The sequence below is a fragment of the Nycticebus coucang genome, chromosome X (assembly GCF_027406575.1).
Source record: "Nycticebus coucang isolate mNycCou1 chromosome X, mNycCou1.pri, whole genome shotgun sequence".
Classification (NCBI taxonomy): domain Eukaryota; kingdom Metazoa; phylum Chordata; class Mammalia; order Primates; family Lorisidae; genus Nycticebus; species Nycticebus coucang.
The window spans coordinates 63,186,925-63,209,899 of record NC_069804.1 but is presented as its reverse complement, the minus strand read 5'-3'; the positions used below and the strand labels follow the sequence as shown (position 1 = coordinate 63,209,899).

Genomic DNA, 22,975 nt, shown 5'->3' with positions numbered 1-22,975 from the left:
AAAGATCTTATCCTGGATTATCCTAGTGAACTCTCTGTAATCACAAAGACCTTTAAACATAGAAGGAGGCTGTAAAGTCATTCAGAGAGGTGGCGCCTGTGGCTCAAAGGAGTAGGGCGCCGGCCCCATATGCTGGAGGTGGCGGGTTCAAACCCAGCACCGGCCAACACCCCAACACCCCTCCCCGCCCCCCCCACACACAAAGATACAGTGGGAGGGCACAGGAGAGATGAGATAGCTAAAGGGAGGTCAGAGACAGCTGAAATGTGAGGACTCTTTCCACCTCTGCTGTTTTTGAAGACAGAGGATGGGAGAAACCTATGAGCTAAGGAATGGAGACAGCCTTCAGAAGCCAAAAATACCACTACCCAACAGCCAGCAGAGAAACAGGAACCTCACGGTCTAACAGTGACAACAAAGTGAATTCTGACAACAACCTGAAGAAGCCTGGAAGCAGATTCATTCTCTCTCTCTCTTTCTCTCTCTCTCTCACACACACACACACACTGAGATTCTAGGGAGGAATGCCATCCTCCCAACAACCCTGTCTTCATGAAAACAGGGACAGTGAGCTATGCCTGGACTTCTCTGACCTATAGAACTGAGATAATTAATAGATGTTATTTGAAGCTGCTAGTTTGGTGGCAATTTGTTGTAAGAGAAAACGAATTCCTGCCTATGTGAATCAAGAAAACTGGTATTTCAACATTGGGGCAGCATATCCTAATGAAGTAGAAATGACACACTGTTGCTTCCTCATTTTTCTAAAAATCACTTAACAAACAGGGCTTTATAATAAAATATTCACTAGAAAGTATATAATCCATCATCAGAGCCCAGTAATGCAACTTTAAAGTATCTAGGGCTTACTTAGGGGAAATCAGGAGGAATGTGTGATATTTGAATGAGTTTTAACCTTATGTACAGTAACCTCATAATTTCATGGGGACAATATAGCTGATTTCCAGTCATCTTGGATTGTGTCAAGGATGTATGTTTTCAATATTTGTAGAGTAATGACCTTGGTTTGTATTTGCACCCTCTCAAACTTTCAAATGTTTTTACTTTTTTTTTTTTTACTTTTTTTAAACTTTCTATATAAAATTTTCATATTCTTTATGTGTTGGGGTCCTGCCCCAGGGGCAGGGTCTGCTAAGACCTATGGAACTGGCACGACTGACTGAAGAAATATAATGTTTGGAATGACGATAAAGAAAGAGACATGAGACACAGAATAGAATTTTTAAAGGTTGTTTGTGGGCTCCTGCGAGTGGCCCCAAGTCTTTGTTCCACACAGCTTTTATTGAAACCTCTTTGCCCAGGTAGTAAGCTGAGGGAGGGGACAAAGAACACTAGCAGTTTCTTTGAGTGAGTGTATCAGCTCCTATTATGATTATTAACTTTAGGGATTTGAGCAGTTTGGGAGCATCTGAAACTTGGGCCTTATGTGGGGGAAGCATCCTGTCTGGAGTCACACACACAGATTTCCTAGGGAGGTGTTAAACTCTGCTAGTTCACTGTGGAGTAAAACACAACTGGTGTTAATCTCTGAAGAATCAGTGGGAGAGAGGAATTTTCCTCTCATCACCACCACAGAGGATTTTCCTCTGCCATAAGGGGTGTAAGCCCTTTTGTCCATATGCCAAATGCAAATCTCCAGGATGGGTATCTGCTTTGTCTGTTTAATGGGCAGGAAATGACCTAAAAGGTGTACCTGTTCTAGGTTTTCTCATAACCTCTTTTATGACCATTTACTGCCTCAGAGTATTCACAAACTCAGCAGGGTAATGGTGTAATCTGTATCCCCAATAGGCCAGAAACTTGTTCAGATAAGAAATTTAGCTCAAAGGTAAATTAGCTAATTTTTCTTTGTTTTGACTCCTTCAGCTTACCTTTTAATTTTCCCTTTTTCTGGGGGTGCCCTCCCCTGCCAAGAATGGCTGCATTTATGTGTTGTGTTATGCATTTAAGTCATTCTGAACTTTACCCCCGTCAACACCCCCCCACCCTCCCACACACACTCCAATCCTTTTACCACATGTTTTTATTAGAAATGTGATGTTATTATACCTGCATGTATGTGTTGTGTTATGATAAAATAATATGCAAAAGTCAGAGGATGGAGGAAGAACTACAAAGAAAGACAGCTACACTTAAAAATCATGTTCTACTACTGAGTTAGTGATACACTGACAAACTGTCTCCAATTCTCAGTGGCCATCCATTTGGAGACAACACTGTATTCATACTAGAAAATATTTTCTGAAGGGACAGACATATGATGTATAAAAATGCTTTAAAAATCAATGAACTTTTAAAAATAGTAACAAAATGATAAAGCAGCTAACTTTAAAATGTAAATGGTTTTATTTTACAATAACAAACATTAAAAAAAATTATTCAGAATCTGTGTTTGGTATCTGGAAAGCTCCTAAGATAAAACGTAAAAACAAAATCAAGTTGGGGCCAGAAGGATCTAGTTTGAATCAAATCTTGCTCACTGGCTACATTTGCCTTTGGGTAAGTCACCCAACCTCTTGGACTTGCCCTTAGAAGAAAAAGACAAAGGAAGATTTAATAAAGAAGAGAAGAAAGATATGTGAACAGAGGAGACAGAGAATGAAGTGATGGGTCTACCAGCTAAGGATTATCAACCTCTCATACCTTCAGTTCAGCCTAATAAAACTTATTTCAGACTTCTGGCATCCAGACTGTGAGAGAATACATTTCTGCTGTTTCAAGCCTCCCAGTTTGTTAAAATTTGTTTCAGAAGTCACAGAAAACTAATATAGTACTAAATGAATGTTAGCTAATTTGCTTTTTTGTCTTTGGACAGGTTTTTATTTATCTCTGCTGGTAATACCTCATTGGGAATTCCATTGAGATCCCATCATTGGAAAAAAATCTATCTCTTGCAATATAACTTACCACACAGCTCTTTCATTCTGCTGTCATGATCACTCAATACATTTACTTGGTTAAAAAAAATATGCTGTGGGCATCATTTCATGTTCATAAACATACAATTGAATGATAATAATTAATGGCTGAAATGTGTTTTGTAGTATGAATGCAACCTTCTTTCCAAAAAGGCCATATTAGTTAGCAATCACAATTCTAGTTAATCAAGCACCTAGAAATTAAGTCATTGGTTCCAATATTTTATATTCTTCTATTTTAGATTACATGTTGATTTTACATAGATAAATGTGTACAGTATTCTGTTTTTATTTTGTACCTAATGATGTCTTGCTATATATTTTCCTCTGTGGCATTATTTTATTGATGTTTTGTTTCCTTCATTTTTTTTAAATGTAAGTGGTTGTGGCTGCTTTACTTTTATAATTTCAGATTGATATAAAGGTACATATGATTAAGTTAGTTACATTTTTTTAATTTATTAGGAAAAGTACAAGTTGTATTTGAGTTCTTCACGCAGGAGGTACCCCATATACACCTACGTTGTATCCATTAGGTGGGGGCTTACTGAGCCTCTTTCCACCTTCCCCCTCTCCTCTTCTTGAATTTGTAACCCTGTAGTTTGTTCATCTACTAGCTTTAAATTAGTACTGAATACATGGGATGCTTGTTTTTTCCTTCTTGAGACATTTACTAAGGAGAATGTTCTTTGACTTCATTCAGGTAAATACAAAAAATGTAAGGTCTCCATATCTTTTATGGCTGAATCGTACTTCACGTTATACATACACCACAGTATATTAATTCATTCATATGTTGATGGTCACATCTTCTGATAGTGAACTGAGATGTGATAAACTTTTGTGAAAATGTCTTTATGGGTAAAATGGTATTTTTTTTCTTCTGGGAAAATACCTAGTAATGGGATTGTGGGATCAATGAAAGGTCTGCTTTTAGTTTGTTGAGGATTTTCCACACTTCTTTCCAAAAAGGCCATATTAGTTAGCAATCACACCAATGGTGTATAAGTATTTCTATCTCTCCACACCCTAGCCACCATCTCCACCTTTGGTACTTTGTGGTGTGGGCTATCCTCATTAGGGTTAGGTGATATCTCAACTTGGTTTTGATATGCATTTCTCTAATTATTAGGGATGATGAGCATTTTTTTCATGTGTTTTTGGTCATTCTTATGTTTTCTTGGGAGAATATTTGGTTCATTTCTCTCACTGAGTGATAAATGGGGTTGTTTTCTTTATTCTTGTTGTTAGTTTGAGTTATCTGTAGACTCGTTATTAGACCTTTGTCAAATTCATAACATATAAATACCTTCTCCCATTCTGAAGGTTATCTGTTTGTTTTAGTTGTTGTGTCCTTAGCTGTACAAAAAGTTTTTAGCTTTGTCAGGTCCCAGTTATTTATTTTTGGGATTGCTGTAATTGTCAAAGGGAATCTTCTTCCTTAAATATTTTCCCAAGCCAATATCAAGAAGTTTTCCCCACACTTTTTTCTAGAGTTTTTAACATTTGTGTCTTAGATTTAAATCTTTTATACATAATGAGTCAGTCTTTGTAAGTGGTGAGAGGTGCGGGTCCAGTTTTAGTCTTTTACATGCAGCTAACCAGATCTCCAAACACCATTTATTAAATAGGGATTCTTTTCCCCGGTATATGCTTTTGTTTAGTTTATCGAAGACAAATGGTGATATGTAGCTGGTTCCATCTCTAGGTTATCTATTTTGATTCATAGATCTATGTCTCTACTTTGGTGATAATACAATGTTGTTTTTATCATTGTAGATTTGGCATATAACCTGAAGTATGGTAACATGATGCCTTCAGATTTTTTATCTTTACAACATAGAATTGAATTGGCCATTCCAGTTCTTTTTAATGGTTTCATATGAAATGAAGAACTATTCTTTCAAGTTCTACTAAGTATGACATTAGTGCTTTAATGGGATGTCATTAAAACTGTAGATTTCTTTGAGTTGTATGGTCATTTTAACAATGTTGAGACTTCCCAGTCTCAAGCATGATATGTTCTTCGACTTGTTAATGTCTTCTGCTATTTCCTTCTTCAGGGTTCCATAGTTCTTTCTGCAGAGATCATTCACATCCTTTGTTAGGTATATTCCCAGTATTTCATTTTCTTTGAAGCTACTGTGAAGGGTATTGTGTCTTTGATTTGATTCTCAACTTGAGTGTTATTGGCATATATGGAGGTTATTGATTTGTGAACATTAATTTTATATCCTGAGACATTACATAATTTCTTGGTCTCTTCCAGGTGTCTTGTGGTTGAGTCTCTGGAGTTTCCCAGTATAAAATCATATTATCAACAAAGAGCAAGAGTTTGACCTCCTCTGTCCCCATTTGGATACCATTTATAGACTTCTCTTGCCTGATTGCATTGGCTATAACTTCCAACACTATGTTGACTATTAGTAGAGATACTGGTTCCAGTTCTAAGTGAAAATGTTTTCAATTTTACTCCATTAAATATGATATTGGATGAGGGTTTGTGGTAGATGGTTTCTACCAGTTTAAGAAATGTGCCATCTATGCCTATTAAGTGTTCTGTAAGAAAAGGATGCTGAATTTAGTCATATGCTTTCTCTGTGTCTATTGGCAAAATCATATGATCTTTGTTTTTGCTTCTATTTCTGTGTGAATTACATTTATAGATTCTCGTATGTTAACCTAACCTTGCATCCCTGGGATAGAGTCCAGCTAATCATGATGTGTACTTTTTTAAATGTATAGGTATTTGGTTTTTGACAGGATTTTGTTGAATATTTTTGCATCAATATTCATCAATGACATTAGTCAGTAGTTTTCTTTTTTTGTTGGATCTTTTCCTGGCTTTGGTAACAGGGAGATATTTGTCTCACAGAACGTCTTGGGAAGAAATCCTTCCTTCTCTTAAATTACCAAATTTTTGAAACAAGACGATAATGAAGACACAAATCCCCAGAACCTCTGGGATACCACAGAGGAAGTCCTAAGAGGGAAATTTATAGCCTTGCAAGCTTTCCTCAAGAGAACGGAAAGAGAGGAAGTCAACAACTTAATAGGACATCTCAAGCAACTGGAAAAGGAAGAACATTCCAACCCCAAACCCAGCAGAAGAAAATAAATAGAGCAGAATTAAATAAAATTGAAAACAAAGGAATTATACAACAGATCAATCAATCAAAAAGTTGGTTTTGTGAAAAAGTCAATAAAATAGATAAACTTTTGGCTAACCTAACCAGAAATAAAAGACTAAAATGCCTAATTTCATCCATTAGAAATGATAAAGGACAAATAACAACAGACTCCTCAGAAATTCAAAAAATCCTTAATGAATATTATAAAAAACTATTCTCAGAAGTATGAAAATCTGAAGGAAATAGACTAATACTTGGAAACATGCCACCTTCATAGACTTAGTCAGAAAGAAGTGGAAATGTTGAACAAGCCTATATCAAGTTCTGAAACAGCATCAACTATAAGAAATCTCCCCAAAAAGAAAAGCCCGGGACCAGATGACTTCACATCAGAATTCTACCAAACCTTTAAAGAGGAACTAGTACCCATATTACTTAACCTTTTCCAAAACATAGAAAAAGAAGGAATACACCCCAATACATTCTATGAAGCAAATATCATCCTGATCCCCAAACCAGGAAAAGACCCAACAAGAAAACAAAATTATAGACCAATATTTCTAATGAATATTGATGCAAAAATATTCAGTAAGATCCTAGCCAACAGAAACCAGCAACACATCAAACAAATTATACATCATGATCAGGTGGGTTTCATCCCAGGGTCCCAAGGATGGTTTAATATATGTAAATCTATGAATATAATACATCACATAAACAAATTGAAAAACAAAGACCATATGATTCTCTCAATTGGTGCATACAAAGCTTTTGATAATATGCAGCAGTATCCTTTCTTTATCAGAATGCTTAAGAAAACAGGTATATGAGGAGCATTTCTTAAACTGATAGAGGCCATCTACAGAAAACCCACAGCCAATATTGTATTGAATGGAGTAAAATTGAAATCATTTCCACTCAGATCAGGAACCAGGCAAGGTTGCCCATTGCCTCCACTGCCTTCTAACATTGTAATGGAAGTCTTAGCCATCTCAATCAGGCAAGAGAAGGCAATCAAGGGTATCCAAACAGGATCAGAGGAGATCAAACTGTCACTCTTTGCAGATGTTATGATCGTATATCTGGAAAACCCCAGGGACTCAACTACAAAACTCCTAGAAGTGATCAAGGAATACAGCAGCATCTCAGGACACAAAATCAATACTCACAAATCAGTAGCATTTATATATACCAACAATAGTCAAGCTGAAAAAACAGTCAAGGACTCTATTCCTTATAGTAGTGTCAAAGAATATGAAATATTTGGGAGTTTACCTAACAAAGGACGTGAAAGATCACTATAAAGAGAACTACAAAACTCTGAGTAAAGGAATAGCTGAAGATGTTAACGAATGGAAAAATATACTATGCTCCTGGCTGGGAAGAATCAACATTGTTAAAATGTCTATACTTCCCAAAGCAATCTACAGATTTAATGTAATCCCCATGAAAGCACCTCTGTCATACTTTTTAAATCTGAAAAAATTAGTAGTTCATTTTATATGGAAACAGAAAAAGACTCAAATAGCCGAGATACTACTCAGAAATAAAAATAAATCAGGAGGAATCATGCTACCTGACTTCGGATATACTATAAATCTATAGTGATAAAAACACCATGGTACTGGAACAAAAATAGAGAGGTAGATGTATGGAACAGAACTGAAAACCAAGAGATGAACACAGACGCTTATTGTCAAATATAAATTTGGGGAAAGATTCCCTATTTAACAAATGGTGCTGGGTTAATTGGCTGGCAACTTGTAGAAGAATGAAACTGGACCCACACCTTTTTCCTCTAACACAAATAGACTCTCACTGGTTACAGGACTTAAACTTAGGACATGAAACTATAAAAATTCTTGGAGAGACGGCAGAGGAAACGCTTGAAAAAATTGGCCTGGGAGAATACTTTATGAGGAGGACACCCCCCACCCCGGACAATTGAAGCAACATTAAAAATACATTATTGGGATCTGATCAAACTAAAAACTTTCTGCACTGCCAAGAACACATTAAATAAAGCAATTAGACAGTCCTCAGAATGGAGAGGATTTTTGCAGGTTATATTTCCAACAAAGATAACCAGAATCCATAGAGGACTCAAACTTATTACTAAGAAAAGAACAAGTGATCCCATTTCATTGTGGGCAAGAGACTTGAACAGAAGCTATTCTGAAGAAGACAGGTACACGGTCTACAGACACATGAAAAAATGCTTATCATCTTAATCATCAAATAAATGCAAACCAAAAACATTTTGAGATATCATCTAACTCCAGTAAGATTAGCCCACATCACAAAATCCCCAAACCAGAGATATTGGCATGGATGTGGAGAAAAGGGAACACTTCTGCACTGCTGGTGGGAATGAAAGCTACTATGTTCCTTTGGAAAGAAGTTTGGAGAACACCGAGGGATCTAAATGTAGACCTGCCATTTGATCCTGCAATTCCTCTACTAGGTGTATATCCAAAAGACCAAAAATCATTTGGAAACAAAGATATTTGCACCAGATTGTTCATTGCAACTCAATTCATAATTGCCAAGTCATGGAAGAAGCCCAAGTGCCCATCGACCCATGAATGGATTAATAAATTATGGTATATGTATACCATGGAATACTATGCAGTATTAAAAAAGATGGAGAATTTATCTCTTTTCTGTTTACATGGATGGAGGTGGAAAATATTCTTCTTACTAAAGTATCTCAGGAATGTAAAAATACATATCCAATATACTCAGTACTACTATGAAACCAATTTATAATCACTCACACTTTCATATGAATGATGAATCACAACTATAACCCAGGATGAAGGAGGGAAGGACAGGGAAATGGGAAGGGAGGGGGGTGGTTTGATAGAGGGAGGGTTAATGGTGGGACCACCACCATATACCATATACTATGGAGTATATTTCAAGGGTACAAGTCAAATCTATCATGTATAGAACACAAATGTCTTAACACTGTGATTAAGTAAACGAGGTGAAACCTATGTTAATTAGTAGGATGTAAGCACTCCAATTTGTACAATTAATCAACATATTGAATCCCACAAAGAAATAAATGTATTCATGATCTATGTATATATGACTTAATAAAAAAAAAAAAAGAAACCCTTCCTTCTCAATGTTTTGGAAGAGGTCCTGCAGTATAGTACAAGCTCTTCTTTGAAAGATTAGTAGAATTCTGATATAAAACCATCTAATCCAGAAGGTTTTCTTTTGCTGTTGTTGGAACCTTTTCATTATTGCAACTTCAGTGCTTGATGTACATTTGTTCAAGAGTGCAAGTTCTTTCTGGTTGAGTTTAGTGAGGTGGTATGATTGCAGGTATTGGTCTGTTTTCTACATGGTCTCAAATTGCTGAGCATATAGATTTTTGTAGTCATCAGTTATGATCTTTTGTATTTCTTTGTATCTGCTGTTATTTCTCCTTTTTGTTTATGACTGAAGTTAAGATATTACTTTTCTAATTTACTTAATCTCACCAAGGATTTATGGATTTTATTTTTTTCAAAAAAAAAAAGAACTTTTTGTTTCAGTAACCTTTTATTCTAAATTTCATTTAATTCTAATCTAATTTTGGTTATTTCTTTACTTCTGCCAGATTGGGATTGGATTTCTCTTCCTTTTCCAGTTTCTTGAGATGGTTCATTAAGTTGTGGATTTGCACTCTGTTTTTTATTTCTCTCTCTCTCTCTCTCTCTTTTTTTTTTTTTTTGATGTGGGCATTTAATGCAATCCATTTCCCTCTTAAGACTACTTTGCTGTATCCCACAGGTTTTGATAGCTTGTGGTTTCATTGTCATTTTGTTTAGGGAGTATACTAATTTCCTTCTTTATCTCCTCCTTGACCAGTTGTCATTCAGCACAAGGTTATTTAGTTCCCATGACTTTGTTTTGGGATGAAGGTTTTATGGGAGTTAAGTTCTTTTATTCTGTGATAGGCCATAAAGACACAATGTATAATTTCAACTCTTTTAAATACGTTGAGATTTTATTTCTTCCCTAAGATGTGTCAATTTTGGAAAATAATCTATGGTCTGATGAGAACATATATTCAGTATTACCAGGGTGAAATTTTCTGTATATATATATATATACATATTAGGCCTATTTGTTTTAATATGGTGTTTAAGTCCATTGCCTTTATAGTTCTGTTTGGAGGATCTGTCCAGTTCCGTCAAAGGGTTGTTGAAGTTTCTAGTTACTATGGTGCTATAAGATATTGTATTGTTAAGATTGGTTAGGGTTCCTTTTATATATCTGGGAGCATTTAAGTTGGGTGCACAGATATTTAGGATTGAAATGTCTCATTGTATTGTTCCCTTGACCACTATATAGTGTCCATCTTTGTCTTTATTTTTGTTGGTTTAAATCCAACTGTATCTGAAAATAAGATTGTAATCCTTGCTTTCTTTTGATTTCCATTTGCCTAAATTTGGTTTTCCAAACCCTCACCCTGAGTGTTGTATTGTCCTTGGAGTTTAGGTAAGTTTCCTGAACATAAGATATACATGGCTTGTACCTTTATATCCACTCAGCCATCCTATGTTTCATCATTATTTAATTCAAGCCATTCATATTCATTATGATATTTGATATGTATGACAGAGTTCTGTTCATTTTGTTTTGAGGATATCTATTGCTTAGTCTCATCAGTTGCACCATTGTGGAAGGTAGGCTTTAGTTTCTGGGTTTCTTTATTTTGCTTGTGACCATTATGATAGTCAGTGTGAAGAATGCGTCTCAGTATTTCCTCCTGAGCTTTTCTTGTTATGGTTAATTTCCTCACTGTTTGCTTGCCAAAGATTTGATTTCTCCATTGAATATATTTAGTTTAGCAGGATAAATAATCCTGGGCTGAGAGTTGCTTTCTTTAACAAGGTCAAAGACAGGTTACCATTCTCTTCTGGCTGGTAAAGTTTCCACTGAAAAGTGGCTCGTGAAGTTTCCACTGAAAAGTTCGCTATCACCCTCCTGGTTTTCCCCTTGTAGGTAAGAAGCTGCTTACCCCGGGCTATTTGCAGAATTTTCTCTTCCATTTTTGCTTTGACCAATTAATTACAATGTGTCTAGGAGACACTTTGTTTAATTTTAGTTGTCTTGGATGGATTTTTGTAACTCTTTAGTATCTGTATTTCTGGGTATCTCACAATGCTTGTAAAATTCTCCACAATTATGTCTTCAAGTAGAGCTTCTGTGCTTTTAGGAGTCTTTCCTTATGCTTCAGGTATCTCCTATGATTTGTGTGTTTGTGCGCTTCTTGTGGTCCCATATCTCTCTAAGACATTGCTCTGCGTTTACTTTCTTCTTTTTTGCCTCTTTAAATGGTTGAGTTAGTTTAAAAGTCTTATCTTTGAGTTCTGAGATTCTTTCTTCTCCATATTCTACTCTGTTGTTGAGATTCTCTGCTGTGTTTTGATGCTCCTGACAGTCTCTTTCAATTACTTAAAGTCCATTACATACTTCCCTATTATGTCCAGATCCTTGGTGACATTATCTTTAATTTCACTGATTTCTTGAGACATTTTTTCTACTTCTTTTCCCACATTCTCTTCAATTCCATTTATCTTATTTGCCATTCATATTCTGAATTCTATTTCTGTCATTTCAAGAATTTCTTTATGGATGGCATTTTCAGCTGTGTCTCTCTTGTAATCTCTTGGGAGAGTTGATCTGCTCTGAACTTTCATGTGGCCAGAGTTCTGCTGATCCCTTCCCATGTGTGTTTTGGATTTAATTTTTTTTTTTTAATTTTAAGCTAAAAAGGTTAGGGTGTCCCTAAATAGTTGTTGAGGGATATTCTGATTGGGTTCAGTTAGGTAGCTCAGAGGAGGCACTGGGGCCTGAAGTCAGAGCCTGGGTCAACCAAGTGGAACACCTATCTGCCAGCAATAGTGTTGTTCAATGGCGTCTAGGGCCTTTTGGGTGCCCAGTCAGGTGGACTGGTGGCAGGACAAGCTGCCTTGAAACACAGAGCTCTCTGTGCTCCTTCTAAGACTTGCAAGTGTCATGAAGTAATTTCTTGTTCCACCAGCTGCTCAGCGGGTATTTGGGCTGTTCGGCTGCCTGATCCAGTAGGCTGGTATCAGTTATATAGGCCCCTTGAATGGACCTCTCTACTATTATTCTAGCCACAAAGTGGCTACTTGTTGTTTTGTTAACCACTCAGTAGACTGTTTAGACTCTGTGGGTGCCTAAGATAAAAGGCCAATGTCAAGTTCAGAGGCCCTGTGATGTAGAGCTTGATTTATTCCTTTCAGGACCTTCCAGAGAAAAGCAGCTATTTGCTGCAGCTAGCCTGCTTAGAAGGGATATAGGACTGTCTGGACACTAAAACAGGTAGTCTGATATCAGTTTCAAGGGCCCCAGAGATAGAGTTCACCATGCCCCTTCCAGTGCCTGTCCAAAGCAATGCAGCAGGTTATTCTTTTGCGGATGACTCAGAAGGGTTTTAAAGCCATTTGGAAACTAAAACTGGTGGACTGAAACCATATCCAGATGCCCCAGGATGTGGAACTCACCACTCCCCTTTGCTGCTGACTATTTAAATGAGCTGCTTCTTTTTCCTGTTGCCATTCTCAAACGCAGCCTTCTAAAGCTTCCTTTTGGGTCCACATTGTGTTGGGGTCCCTGAAGACCAGCATTGTTTATCCTCGACCAGATGGGATGGCTTTGTGGCAGGACCTCCAGGTGATTCTCCTAGGCCAAGGGCAGCTCATGGACAGTGAGATGAACTGTTCCAAAGTGTCAGCTACACCAGCAACAGACTAAAAAAAAAAACATGCCTTTCTCTTGCAAGTTGGGGAAGCAGAATCTGCAGTTCCAGGATGCCTCTCAGGATTTCCCAGAGCAAGGTCACCTGAGGCTAGGCCAAACCCTCTCCAAGCCAGTAGAGGCAGAGCTGGGGGAAGACCTCCAGCTGAAGCCCCCAGGAGTGCAGATGATAATCTGAAATTCCTTAGAGGATGGGCACAGAGTCTACCAAGCAGGAGGCAAGCTCAACCTGAACCCTATCAATATTATTATAGTTGAGCCACAGTTTGCTCCTGTTGTGAGGGGGAGGGCACAACCAGTTCACAATCTGTCACAGTTTTCTGTCAGGGCCCCACAGTGCAGAGGCCCTCCTGAATTGCCACCAGATATGGTGGGGAGGAAGGGCCCATCTCCATTCACCTCTTCTGTTTCTTGTATGCTCACAAGCAGTCATTGACAGAGATTGGTGGTGAGAAAGCAACTGGCCTCTGCAATGCTTGCTTTAGCAGTCACTATCCTTTTTTTTCTATATATATTACACAAGAATATGCCTTGGCGATCATTCCATGTTAAATGCGTAAGTATTTACTTCACTTTTCAAGGCTTGCTGATATTTGGCAGTAAATATATAGTACAGTTTATTTGGCTATTCCTCTACTTGGTTGCTTCCAATTTTTCCTACAGCAAACAGTAGTTCAACAAACATCCTTGAATTTACCTTCCTGTACACATAGGCAGGTACTTCTCTAGTAGGAACACTGAGAAATGAAAATTCTTAAGTTGTAAGAGTGTGCACATTTTTAATATTAATAAATATTGCCACTTAGTATTCCAACATGGCTACACCAGTTATTGAAGAAGGTATCCATAGACTCACAACCTTACCAACACTTCATATTACAAAATTTTAAAATATTTATCAAATGATAAATTTTTTCAGTTTGTTTTTTTTTTAATTAAATCATAGCTGTGCACATTGATATAATCATGGGGCATCATTCACTAGGTCCTCAAACCGTTTACAAAGTTTCACATATACCCTTGTAAGATGCACTGCTGGTGTAATCCCACCAATCCCCTTCCCTCTACCCACCTCCCCAAGCCCTCCCCTCCCTTTCCACCATCCCCCTTTTCTTAGGTTGTAACTGGGTTATAGCTTTCCTGTGAAAACCCTAAATTAGTTTCATAGTAGGGCTGAGTACATTGGGTACTTCTTCTTCCACTCTTGAGATACTTTACTAAGAAGAATATGTTCTAGCTCCATCCATGTAAACATGAAAGAGGTAAAGTCTCCATCTTTCTTTAAGGCTGCATAATATTCCATGGTGTACATATAGCACAATTTATTAATCCATTCATAGATCGATGGGCACTTGGGCTTCTTCCATGACTAAGTAATTATGAATTGGGCTGCAATAAACATTCTGGTACAAATATCTGTTATGATGTGATTTTTGGTCTTCTGGGTATATGCCCAATAGAGGGATTACAGGATTGAATGGCAGATCTATTTTTACATCTCTAAGTGTTCTCCATATCTATTTCCAAAAGGAATGTATTAATTTGCATTCCCACCAGCAGTGAAAAAGTGTTCCCTTTTCTCCACATCTGCGCCAACATCTCTAGTTTTGGGATTTTGTGATATAGGCTAGTCTCACTGGAGTTAGATGGTATCTCAAAGTAGTTTTGATTTGCATCTCTCTGATGATTAAAGATGATGAGCATTTTTTCACATGTCTGAAGGCTGCGCCCCTGTCTTCTTCAGACAAGTTTCTCTTCAAATCCCTTGCCAAGCCTGCGATGGGATCCCTTGCTAGATTCTTGCTAATGCGTTTGAGTTCTCTGTGGATTCTGGTTATTAAACCTTTGTCGGAGACATAACCTGCAAATATCTTCTCCCATTCTGAGGGCTGTTTGCTTTCTTTACTTACTGTGTTCTTGGCTGTACAGAAGCTTTTTAGTTTGATCAAGTCCCAGTAATGTATTTTTGAAGCTGCTTCAATTGCCCGGGTTGTCCTCCTCATAAAATACACGCCCAGACCGATTCCTTCAAGGGTTTTCCCTGCACTCTCCTCTAGCATTTTTATAGTTTCATGTCTTAAGTTTAAATCTTTAATCCAGTGAGAGTCTATCTTAGTTAATGGTGAAAGGCGTGGGTCCAGTTTCAGTCTTCTACTGGTTGCCAGCCAGTTCACCCAGCACCATTTGTTAAATAGGGAATCTTTTCCCCACTGACAGTTTTAAATTGGCTTGTCAAAGATTAAATAATGGTAAGTAGCTAGATGAATCTCTTGGTTCCCTATTCTGTTCCAGACATCTACTTCTCTGTTTTTGTGCCAATACCATGCTGCTTTGATCACTATCGATTTGTAGTATAGTCAGAGGTCTGGTAGCGTAATTCCTCCGGCTTTGTTTTTATTTCTGTGTAATGTCTTGGCTATTTGAGGTTTTTTCTGATTCCATATAAAATGAAGTATTGTTTTCTCAAGATCTTTAAAGTATGACAGTGGAGCTTTAATAGGAATTGCATTGAAATTATATATTGCTTTGGATAGTATGGACATTTTAACAATGTTGATTCTTCCCAGACATGAACATGGTATATTTTTCCATTTGTTAATATTTTCAGCTATTTCTTTTCTTAAGAGTTTCACAGTTCTCTTCATAGAGATCTTTCACGTCCTTTGTTAGATAAATTCCCAAATATGTTACCTTCTTTGGTACTACTGTGAATGGCATACAGTCCTTAACTGTTTTTTCAACTTGACTATTGTTGGTATATGTAAAGGCTACCGATTTATGAATGTTGATTTTGTAACCTGAGACGCTGCTGTATTCCTTGATCACTTCTAAGAGTTTTGTAGTAGAGTCCCTAGTGTTTTCCAGGTATACTATCATATCATCTGCGAAGAGCGAAAGTTTGATCTCTTCTGACCCTATATGGATACCCTTGATCGCCTTTTCTTCCCTAATTGCGGTGGCTAAAACCTCCCAATGTTAAAAAGCAATGGACACAATGGGCAGCCTTGTCTGGTTCCTGATCTGAGTGGAAATGATTCCAATTTAACTTCATTCAATATGATATTGGCTGTGGGTTTGCTGTAGATGGTCTCCATCAGTTTAAGAAATGTCCCTTCTATACTGATTTTCTTAAGTGTTCTGATCATGAAGGGATGCTGGATATTATCAAAACCTTTTTCTGCATCGATTGAGAGAATCATATGGTCTTTGTTTTTTAATTTGTTTATGTGCTGGATTACATTTATAGATTTACGTATATTGAACCAGCCTTGAAACCCTGGGATAAAACAGACTTGGTCATGCTGTATAATTTGTTAGATGTGTTGCTGGATTCTGTTTGTTAGGATCTTGTTGAATATTTTTGCATCTATATTCATTAGTGATATCGGTCTATAATTTTCTTTTCTTGTTGGGTCTTTTCCTGGTTTGGGGATCAGGGTGATATTTGCTTCATAGAACATGTTAGGTAGTCTTCCTTCTTTTTCTACCTTTTGGAACAGGTTGAGTAATATAGGTACTAATTCCTCTTTAAAAGTTTGGTAGAATTCTGACGTGAAACCATCTGGTCCCGGGCTTTTCTTTTTAGGGAGGTTTTGTATGGTTGATGCTATTCCCAAACTTGATATGGGCCTGTTCAAAATTTCCACTTGATTCTGGCTAAGTCTTGGAAGGTGACGTGCTTCCAAGTATCAGTCAATTTCCTTCAGATTTTCATATTTCTGAGAATACTTGTAAATTCTTGTAAAATTCATTAAGGACTTTTTGGATTTCTGAGGAGTCTGTTGTTATTTCGTCTTTGTTGTTTCTGATTGATGAGATTAGAGATTTTACTCTTTTTTTCCTGATTAGGTTGGCTAAAGGTTTATCTATTTTATTGACTTTTTTGAAAAATCAGCTTTTTGATTTATTGATCTGTTGTATTATTCTTTTGTTTTCAATTTCATTTAATTCTGCTCTAATTTGGGTTATTTCTTTTATTCTACTGGGTTTGGGGTTGATATATTCTTCCTTTTCCAGTTGCTTGAGATGTCCCATTAAGTTGTTAACTTCCTCTCTTTCCGTTCTCTTGAGGAAGGCTTGCAGTGCTATAAATTTCCCTCTTAGAACTGCCTTTGCAGTGTCCCAGAGGTTCTGATAGTTTGTGTCTTCATTGTTGTTTTCTTCCAAAAAATTGGCGATTTCTTTCTTAATCTCATCTCTGACCCAGCTATCATTCAGCATAAGGTTATTTAACTTCCATGTTTTTGTATGAGTATTCAGATTCCTGTTGTTACTCAGCTAAAGTTTTATTCCATGGTAGTCCGAGAAGATGCATGTAATAATTTCTATTCCTTTAAATTTACTGAGGTTAGACTTATGACCTAAGATGTGATCAATTTGGGAGTAAGTTCCATGGGCTGATGAGAAGTATGTGTTTTCAATTTTGGTGGGATGAAATGTTCTGTAGATGTCTGCTAAATCCAAATGTTGGATGGTTAGGTTTAAATCTAAGATTTCTTTGCTCAGCTTCTTGTTGGAGGATCGATCCAACACTGCCAAAGGAGTGCTGAAATCTCCGACGATTATGGAGCTGGAGGAAATCAAGTTGCTCATGTCTGTTAGAGTTTCTCTTATAAATGGAGGTGTATTCTGGTTGGGTGCATAGATATTAATAATTGAGATCTCATCATATTGAGTATTACCCTTAACAAATATGAAGTGACCATTCTTGTCCTTCCTTACTTTTCTTGGTTTAAAGCCTACTGTATCTGCAAATAAAATTGCAACACCTGCTTTTTTCTGATTACCATTTGCCTGAAATATGGATGACCATCCTTTCACCCTGAGTCTGTATTTGTCTTTTAAGTTAAGATGTGACTCTTCTAAGCAACAGATATCTCAGCTGAGTTTTTGTATCCAGTCAGCTAACCTATGCCTCTTTAGAGTACAGTTTAAGCCATTCACATTAATGGAGAATATTGATAAGTCTGGTGAAGTTTTGGGTATCGAGTTTTTCAAAATTCCAGTGGGCATTTTTTATCCTTTCGCCAGTGTGGAAATTGGAGTTTGATCTGAAGTTTCTGAGTGAGTTTACTTTTGTGGTATAGGATTGGGTTGGTCATTATGGAGGATAGGTCTGAGAATATCCTAAAGAGCTGGTTTGGTTATGGCAAATTTCTTCAACATATGAATGTCATTAAAGTATTTAATTTCTCCATCATAAATGAAACTCAGTTTAGCTAGATACAAGATCCAGGGTTGAAAGTTATTTTCTTTAGGAGATTAAAAGTTGGTGACCACCCTCCTCTGGCTTGAAAAGTTTCAGCAGAGAGATCTGCAGTCATTCTAATATTGTTCCCTTTGAAGGTAATGGTTTTCTTTGTCCTGGCAGCTTTGAGGATTTTCTCCTACATATTAACTTTAGTGAAGTTAATCATGATATGCCTGGAGGATGTCTTTTTGGAGTTGAGTCGTGCTGTGGTTTTGAAGCTGTCCACTATCTGAATTTCAGAATGTCTTGGTATGTCTGGAAAATTATCTTTCATAATTTCATGCAGAAGGGCCTCTGTGCCCAGTGAGGCCACTTCATCTGTTTCTGGAACTCCAAAGATTCGAATATATGCCTTCTTTGAATTATCCCAGAGCTCTCTGAGAGAATGATCCGTTTTTGCTCTCCATTTCTCTTCCTCTTTGAGAGTTTGGGAGCGTTCAAAGGCTTTATCTTCGATGTCAGAAATCCTTTCTTCTGCTTGCTCCATTCTGCATTCTGTTGCTGAGGGATTCTACTGTATTTTTCATATCTTTGAGGGCTGCAAATTCTTGCTTCAGTGTGTCTAAGTCTTTGGTGGTTTTGTCTTTAAATTTGTTAAATTCTTGAGACAACTTTTGAATTTCTCCTCGAATTCCTAATTCCACTTTGTTAATCTTGTCTGCAATCCAAATTCTGAATTCGATTTCTGACATCTCAGCCAGTTGTTTATGAATAGGATCTTTAATTACATCTGCCATATCTTTCCTTGGGGGGGTTAATCTATTCTGGTTATTCATGTTACCAGAGTTTTTCCGCTGATTCTGCCCCATGGTTATTTTACTCCCTTTAATTTTTTTCCCCTGGGGCTTTGTCGAGGGCCTGTACAGTGTTGTGGACTGAGAAACTGGGGCCCTGTCTGGTGTGGTGGGGCTAAGTGGTTCTGTCTTGTTTTCAGCTGGTTTCTGTTCTACCCTAGTGAAACAGATACTCTGGAATGAAGTCTCAGCTGTGGATAAATATCAGCAATTAAGTCACCCCACCCGCTACCAGCAAACAATTGGAAAAGAAAAATCAAATCTTCCTACCACCATGCACCCAGGGCACCACCTGATTTGTCCTCAGGCAATTGGTTCAGCTCAAAAAGTCCAAATCAATTGTCTCAGTCTGCACCTGTCTCGGGTGAGAGAATTTAAGAGGTCTCTGGGAACTGGATTATAGGGGTCTGGTGACTACTCTGGTGTGGCTTGCTCCAGTGCTGCGTGGAGTCAGGAGGAGCCACCCAGCCAATAGATCAGTCTGGGAAGGTTGCTGCCTCCTTCCCCACCTTGCACCACTGTCACACCTAGTCACTGATAGCCCTGCAGTTGGCTGATCCATTTGCCTGTAGTGAATCGGTACTCCAGGAGTTTGCACCTGCCTGAATCACAGGGAAGTCTGCCAGGCCGCTGTGCTCTGCCTCTCTCTAGCAGGAGAAGGTGAGGCCTGACAACCTCGGGTGCTTGATGAAGCTTGGGGGGTTTTCACTCAGGTCCAGTCTCGCCCCTGATTAATGTTACTGACAGAACAGAACAGAACAACTCTGCGGTTCTCCTGCAGAAGAGAAACTGAATTGAGTTCCAAATCAGCTTGTCTTTGCTCTTGTATTGTCTATAGGCTCACGATCCCCTGAGGGCCAGGTGCGTCTTTGGTTTAGTAAAGAGGACCTCTGGGTCAGCCCCGCCCTGGGAGTTTCCCCAGTTTGCAAGTTGGAGTTGCCTCATGCAAATCCTATACTCAGAGTCTCTGGTTGCCCAGGAAGACAGGGGTATGGCTTCAGAATATTCGTTAGTGAGCCGTATTGCTAGCAAAAGAGTGCTGCTGTTTTATGGCTCAGGCAACTGCTGTTCCGGTGTAGCTCCTTTCCAGCCACCCGTCCTCTCTCCGCTCCCATACCCCAGAGTCTGCACTGACTGGCTACAGCCCAGCACTGTCTACACCCCTCGAGCAATCGCCCAAGTGTCTGGACTCCTGGGGGACAGGCCTCCAGACCTTGGAGCGAGAGCAGAGGGGAGCGCGGGGAGCACTGGGAGCCTCGGGTTGCGGGCTGAGAACACACACAGCTTTATACAGTTTTATGCCTGGCCATATTGTCACCAAAAGACGGCTGTCACACTGTGCCTCAGGGAACTGCCACTCTGGTGCGGTCCCCTCTCCACCGACCGGGACTGGCCTCCAGACCTCAGTGTGAGTGAAGGGGAGTGCTGGGAGCTCAGAATTCCAGGTAGAGACTATATACAGTTTATACAGTTTTATGCCTGGCAGGAGGACCCTGTGGCACCCTAGTAGGGGAGGTAGGTCCAGTTTTTAGAGGGTCTCTCCCGTGGAATGTAGTGGGAGGACCTTTGAACTCTGCCCAGTTGTTTGTGGGGGCACTCTGAGCCATTTTCATGGGGGAGGGGACTCCCGTCCGCTTGGTGATGGATTTTGTACCTTTTGTTTGTATCCTTGTGGTCGCAGCTCGCCTCAGTGGGGTTGACATGCGTTCTTCAAACTTCTCTCTTAATGCAGCTCAAATCCACCAGGTTACTTGCTGAATTTTTGTCCTTTAACTCTCCTACTGGACGGGAACGTCTTTGGAAAGCTGGCTTCAGTCAGCCATCTTGTCTCCTCCCCCCAAATTTTCTCAGTTTTATTTTCCCTTATTAGGACTATTTTCCTATATTTATTGAATTTTCTTTTCATATTCTTTGCCCATTTTTTTCAAATGGGTTGAAATCTTTCCTAGTAATTTTTCAGAGTTAAAAAAATAAATTCTGAATACAAGTCATTTGTTCTTTGGTGCAAATATTTCCCTAGGTATGTCTGTATGTGCATTTTAAAAACTCCTGATACATATTTCCAAACATACCTGCAGCAAAGATGTTACCAATTTACACCCCCAATAGTCATATAAGTTGCTGTATGAAACAATCATGATTTCTGTCCCATTTATAGAGTTTTGGAGTTTAACAAGCACTGTGACATATATTATTTCACTCTATCCTAAAAATAGACTTGGTAGTGGTTAAGGAAGTGGGCTTGGATTTACTTACTTGCTAGATAGACATCTACTTGCTGCATGACCTTGGTCAAATTACCTAACCTCTTTGTGCCTGAGTTCACTCATGTATAAAATGGATATAGTAATAGAACTTTCCACATAGGATCATTGTGAAGAATAAACAAAATAATATTTTAAAAGTTCCTGGGAGAAGGCCTTATATGTGTAAGGCAAACATTAAATGTTGGCTATAATGATATAATTACATATCAGTTATTTTATTAATATTACTACCACTTTATTACTATAGTAGTAATACTACTATAATTACTTTTGCTGGATATTAGTTTGGTTGTATTATATGCTGTCTGCCATCAGATTCTAACAACTCTTCAAGAAAAATATTGTTAGCCCCATAATAAATATGAGAAAATTAAACCTAAGAGAGAGGATTCATGACTTGTTCAAGGCCACTCAGCTAGGTAGTGGCAAATGGATGACTAGAAACCAGTTCTGTTGATTCTTCCACTGAGACTAGAAATAGTGATTCTAGTAAGGAGGGTGCCACACTAACTCCAGAAAGAAAGATGAGGCCATGCCAAGAGTAGCAAGTCTGAATGAATGTGTGAATGGATTACTGAGTGTACAGGCAAAGTGATGGTTGAATGAAATAGTAGAGAGTTAATGTGGTATATGTGAATCCTAGTAAATGTGGAATGTAAAGGTCTTAGCAAAATAACTAAGAAAATGCTACAAAAGCTATGTTAACTAATGTGATGAAAATTTGTCAAACGATCTATGAACCAAGTGTATTGTGCCCCACGATCATACTAATGTACACAGCTATGTTTTAATAAAAATAAATAAATATAAAGAAAATAGAGGCGGCGCCTGTGGCTCAGTGAGTAGGGCGCTGGCCCCATATGCCGAGTGTGGCGGGTTCAAACCCAGCCCCGGCCAAACTGCAACAAAAAAATAGCCGGGCGTTGTGGCGGGCGCCTGTAGTCCCAGCTGCTCGGGAGGCTGAGGCAAGAGAATCGCGTAAGCCCAAGAGTTAGAGGTTGCTGTGAGCCGTGTGACGCCACGGCACTCTACTGAGGGCGGTACAGTGAGACTACGTCTCTACAAAAAAAGAAAATAAATGAACAGCTAAGAAGGAAATTGAAGAACTCAAAAATCAACAACATGGATAAAATATGGACTTCCCAGGAATAAATTTAAAATGAATTCATTTCATCTCCATCTCTACTCCTGCAGGAAACCATACTTTTGGTTATGACCAGTTTTTTAGGGACAAGATAATGGAGAAGAAACAGGATCATACTTACCGTGTGTTCAAGACTGTGAACCGCTGGGCTGATGCATACCCCTTTGCCCAACATGTCTTTGAGGCATCTGTGGCCTCAAAGGATGTGTCTGTCTGGTGCAGTAATGACTACCTGGGCATGAGTCGGCACCCTCGGGTCTTGCAGGCAACACAGTGAGTAGTAAGGTCTGAGCCATGAGCTGTGGGGGATGTATCTAGAGAAGCTGCAAAACCACATGTGAAAGAAAAAGGCAGAAGTGACAGTGAAAATCTGGGTTCCACCACCATCTCTTTAGTCAAAAATCTTCTAGCATACCTATTCTTTGAAAATTAAGTCCATCAACATACCATGTTCTTCAAACTCCTGGATGTCTAGTGCTATGAAAGGGAAGGATGAGAGACCAAGCAAGGCCAATTCTCTATGTGTGGAATTAGTAAGGCTAGAGATTGTACGTGACCTCCTCTAGGTCTTCCAAACTGCTCAACCTCAACCTAGCTTCTTTCTCCATCCCTTAATGCCTCTAGCCCTAGAAGAGTCCATCCTTCTTCTGTCTCCCCATCCTT

The 22,975-nt window shown here is 38.5% G+C and overlaps 2 protein-coding genes across 3 annotated transcripts in view; one reads left to right on the top strand and one right to left on the bottom strand.

Annotated features, from left to right (window-relative positions):
- LOC128577641 (endogenous retrovirus group K member 13-1 Env polyprotein-like) overlaps positions 1-22,485 on the bottom strand; it is a 107,077-nt gene extending 84,592 nt beyond the window's left edge. Inside the window, exon 1 of the mRNA XM_053579906.1 lies at positions 22,434-22,485. The gene's annotated coding sequence lies outside the window, so the exon portion shown is untranslated. The remainder of the gene's footprint in view (positions 1-22,433) is intronic.
- The window catches only part of ALAS2 (5'-aminolevulinate synthase 2), a 43,580-nt gene that overhangs the window by 9,216 nt on the left and 11,389 nt on the right, over positions 1-22,975 (top strand). For both annotated transcript variants that reach the window (XM_053579904.1, XM_053579905.1), the window contains exon 5: positions 22,363-22,585. In XM_053579904.1, the coding sequence (XP_053435879.1) occupies positions 22,363-22,585 (223 nt within the window). The remainder of the gene's footprint in view (positions 1-22,362; positions 22,586-22,975) is intronic.